Below are 3,985 nucleotides of genomic sequence, written 5' to 3' on the forward strand. Positions count from 1 at the left end.
CCCAAATTGCCCTTCTCCACATTGGATAATTTACATAATTTACCAACATTTAGTGAACGAATGAAGTTCAATGTGACTTATCGTTTGCACTGCATGGATTCGCAAAACTTTGAATGCATCTATGTACATGAATGTACTTTATTTGTTTGTTTGTATTTCAGTTAGCCTATGTATTTGTCAGCCAGAATAAACTGTTCCTCTAATATTAAGTATGTAAATGATATAATTTCGTTTATCATTGTTTGAATCGTAGGGTGTCCAGTAACTTCAGTAAACAATTACTTCAGTGTCCACAACCTTTTCTACCCTATCGCATGAATTAGATAAAACAAAACGCCAAGTAGTGTATCATTCATACTATTGCGTCTTATTCGAATGTATTGTTTAGTATCAAAAAGTCATAGAGGCCTTCATGATGAATGCTATCAACTTGAAAAGGTCAGACCACGTCTGTTCCAGTTCCGTAGTCCACGCGTCGTTTAAAACAGGCTGAATCGCCAGGATAAACTGCGGTCCGATCAACTGAAATGCCAACACAGGAGAACAATGTTGCAATATATCCTAAAGTCTTATTTGGAATTTATTAGATATTTGGTATGTATCTTATAACGTTTTCGAGTAATCTCTTGAAACAGATAACTTATTTATTCCAAAATGTCAAATGCGATTTTTAAACAACTATCCATCATTCCGACGTTTTCTTTCAAAAACAATAAAAAAACATGCATTTTGGAATTGGTTAATGTTTCGTGTGATCTTAAACGAAAAATGGTGTCACTTATGTTTTGCGATTCTTACAAACAATTGATTTTCTTCAAAAGCTCCACTTAATGTCGATAATGTACATGGTGAATCTCTTAAATGAATGTATAAGTGCGAGTTATAAAAGTCTGAATCTAATCATAAAACTGATCGTGGGCGATGCACGTGTAATATATATTCGCATTTTTCTTTGAGTTATCCTAATCATGAACGACATAAAAGCGACTTACATCCGAGTAGTCGACCTTGGCCGTGTACATAACGTGTCTTGAACCGAGTTCCTGGATGATTTTAACGACTTTATTTGACTCGTATATACAGCTATGGCACTTGTCCACAGTACCCATCACCCGCATGGCGTGTGAGCGGAGCTGGTTACTCTCGTTGACGTCCTCTGGGCTCATGCCTCTGAATGGCGCAAATACGTTCTGTACGTCTGGATGACTGGCAAACAATCTGTTAAATAAAACAAGGTTACCGTTTATAGAAGCGCTGTCCAATGCATGTATCATATCGAAAAACAGCCACGTTAGTTCATAGAATAAGTTTTTCGATATGGTACATAAACATCCATCTATTAGATTAAATTTTGTTGTTGTTTTTATTTAGTACATGAAAGTACATTATAGTCAGGTCTATTCATACATTTTATTTAATTTACCTTAAGAGATCGTCACTGTTCGTGTTTCAGACTAATAATATGTGTCATGTGTTACCGTTCCGGAGAGAAAAATCCGACCCGAGGGCACCTGCGTTGCCAGGTAACGAGGCTTGCCGAATAATAATAGTAATTAAATTACATTTTTTGTGAAGAAAATAGTATTACATGAAAAAGCGCATTTTTGTACATATCACCAAAAACGCGTGCGATGATGTTTACTGACGTCATGACGCGCAGTAATTTGTATTCACTGCATACGTCAATAAGTTCCTTTAATATCACGTTTTTTAAGGGTAATTTTGTTTTGTTTTTGAAAGTACATTTTTGTAAAGTTAATGCTAATGGAACTCATCTTTTTAAATCTCATAAATATGATTACATAATGTGTATTATAAAAGGAATTGAAAATATTACGTCACAGCGCGTGACTCATCTGGCATGGGGGCATGGAGTTTTCCAGCACGGCTGACGTCAACGGAAATGCCTATCCGGTGTGCTAGAAATATTTGTCTGGAGTCCGTCTAATTTTAGAATTAACCACGACATTTAGCATGAAGAACTCATTTCTTTTGCTGCGTTCCTGAATTGTATTCGAAATATCATGTGAACAAAGGAAATTATAATTATACATATTTTGCCAAGAAGCTGTGTTCGTAGAGGATCACGACAGGCGGTAGATTATTTTTATAACCGAGAACACCTACGGAATTTGGAATAAACACATCATATGCAAAATCAATGAGTTTCCTGACCCAATAGTACACACCTCGCCACAGTTTTCGAAGAAAACACATCTCATAAATTTACAAGAAGTAAATTTAGGGACTAAAGTGCTACTACAAATGAAAAGAACAGGCACAAGCCCAGTAGCAAAAACTGTGCTGCACCCTGTAGACGATTGGAAACCAAACAAAGAAGCACAAAGCACGCTTCACAGTTCCAACCGAGAGACACACAACGCAACAATACTACACATATAAAATATGCATTAAAGTATTAAACATGGTTTTGTTACCGCATTGGAACGTACAAAGATTTGCTATCATATAGTTCATTATTGTAGAACTGTTTTAACACAGAGCCAATGCTACCGTTCACTGGATAGCCATTATTTATGTAACTGGCAACTTACATCTGAGCACAAGAAACCCTCAAAATGTATCCGGAAGTTTCTGGTGTTTTTATCCCACATATCGCAATGCTCGAGTGTTCAATCATCGGCAGAATATTTATATCATCAGATATCTGCCATTTTCTATCTTAATCTCTAAATGTACATTCCTGTCGGTCAGGAAATTACCTTGGACACGATATCGATTCCAATCAAAGCTTGCCCTTGTATTAAGTATCACAATAGGATTACTTGCTTATTTAACTCCAATCGATTACCCAGAAAGTAATAGCACTCGGCTGGAACAGCATGTATTTGTAATGTAAATAGTCTATCGACGTGTTGGTAAACTCAGAAAGTATATATTAAAGCTCAAAAATAACAACATTAACATTATCTTGTACAAATACATTTAATTGTTTCAAATATGTGTTGAGAATATTGTTGCTCGCGATGTACAGATTGATGTAATTAAATATTCACGCAATGCAGGCTAGTATTTGAATACACGTTTTGAATTGTTAGCATTGGCAAAACACTAAATGAGATATACCGTTAGAGTTAACGCTCAGATATCAGTATTGCTTGTTCTTCAATAACGTGATTTGTTTCGAACGGTTAGTACAAATATAATGTTCTACTCGTGCATACTAGAACCGATCGAGCTCGTTGTGTTACAGCATAAGTGTTTCCCACTGGCTTACAAATAATCGCACTCCTTCCTATAATTGACTCAGATGAAACTAGTTTTACAATTTCTTTTAGACAACATTATCCAGTTGTAGAGCCGTGACGTTTTTAAAACATTATCAACTTGGCTAAACCAAAAAAAATCCATTTTAATTTTTTTCAATTAAGAATGTACATTTATCAAAATTGCATGAGCTTACTTGCACCGAGCTTACTATATAATAAATGTATGTAATTCATAATTGTCATTAATGTCTAACGTTATCGTTTCGTCCTACCTGTAATTAAAACTCAGTTAACGATACAAATACGTTTAGTAGTGATTTAAGTCTCTTATGACGAATACATTACATTGCAAATGTCGTCAGACATGTTGTTGCCGCACTTATAAAAAATGTTATAAACGCTTTTGATAAAACAGTTTGTTGTCGAACTTGTCGCTTTGATACCGTTCTCTGTCAACACTGTTATACCCGTTCACCAGCTAAAGTTGCTCATTTTTAAGTGAGTGTTTGGCGAAAGCCGTATTACGGACTACATCTATGTGTAATATTAAACGTCTCAGTATAGAACAGACTCTGTATTAGTATGTTTCATTTAAACGGAATATTGTTTACTCTTAAACTCATGGGTGCCGCTTGACATCGAATGGTAGAAGATGATGAGAACACTGAAAAGTTGACGTCATATCCATTTATTTCTGATTGCTTGTTATATGCATAATTTCTGTTTTTCTTCACTCGTTCAAAGGAACGTCCTGC

The 3,985-nt window shown here is 35.4% G+C and overlaps 1 protein-coding gene across 1 annotated transcript; it reads right to left on the reverse strand.

The window, feature by feature from the left end:
• Positions 1-390: 390 nt before the first annotated feature.
• Positions 391-2,641, reverse strand: LOC128207863 (globin-like). The gene is made up of 3 exons (XM_052911031.1): positions 2,556-2,641; positions 993-1,218; positions 391-522 (listed from the first exon to the last, which is right to left on the reverse strand). The coding sequence occupies exons 1-3, from the start codon at positions 2,639-2,641 to the stop codon at positions 391-393; spliced, it is 444 nt and encodes a 147-aa protein (XP_052766991.1).
• Positions 2,642-3,985: the final 1,344 nt, after the last annotated feature.

The sequence above is a fragment of the Mya arenaria genome, chromosome 11, assembly GCF_026914265.1.
Source record: "Mya arenaria isolate MELC-2E11 chromosome 11, ASM2691426v1".
Taxonomy (NCBI): Eukaryota; Metazoa; Mollusca; class Bivalvia; order Myida; family Myidae; genus Mya; species Mya arenaria.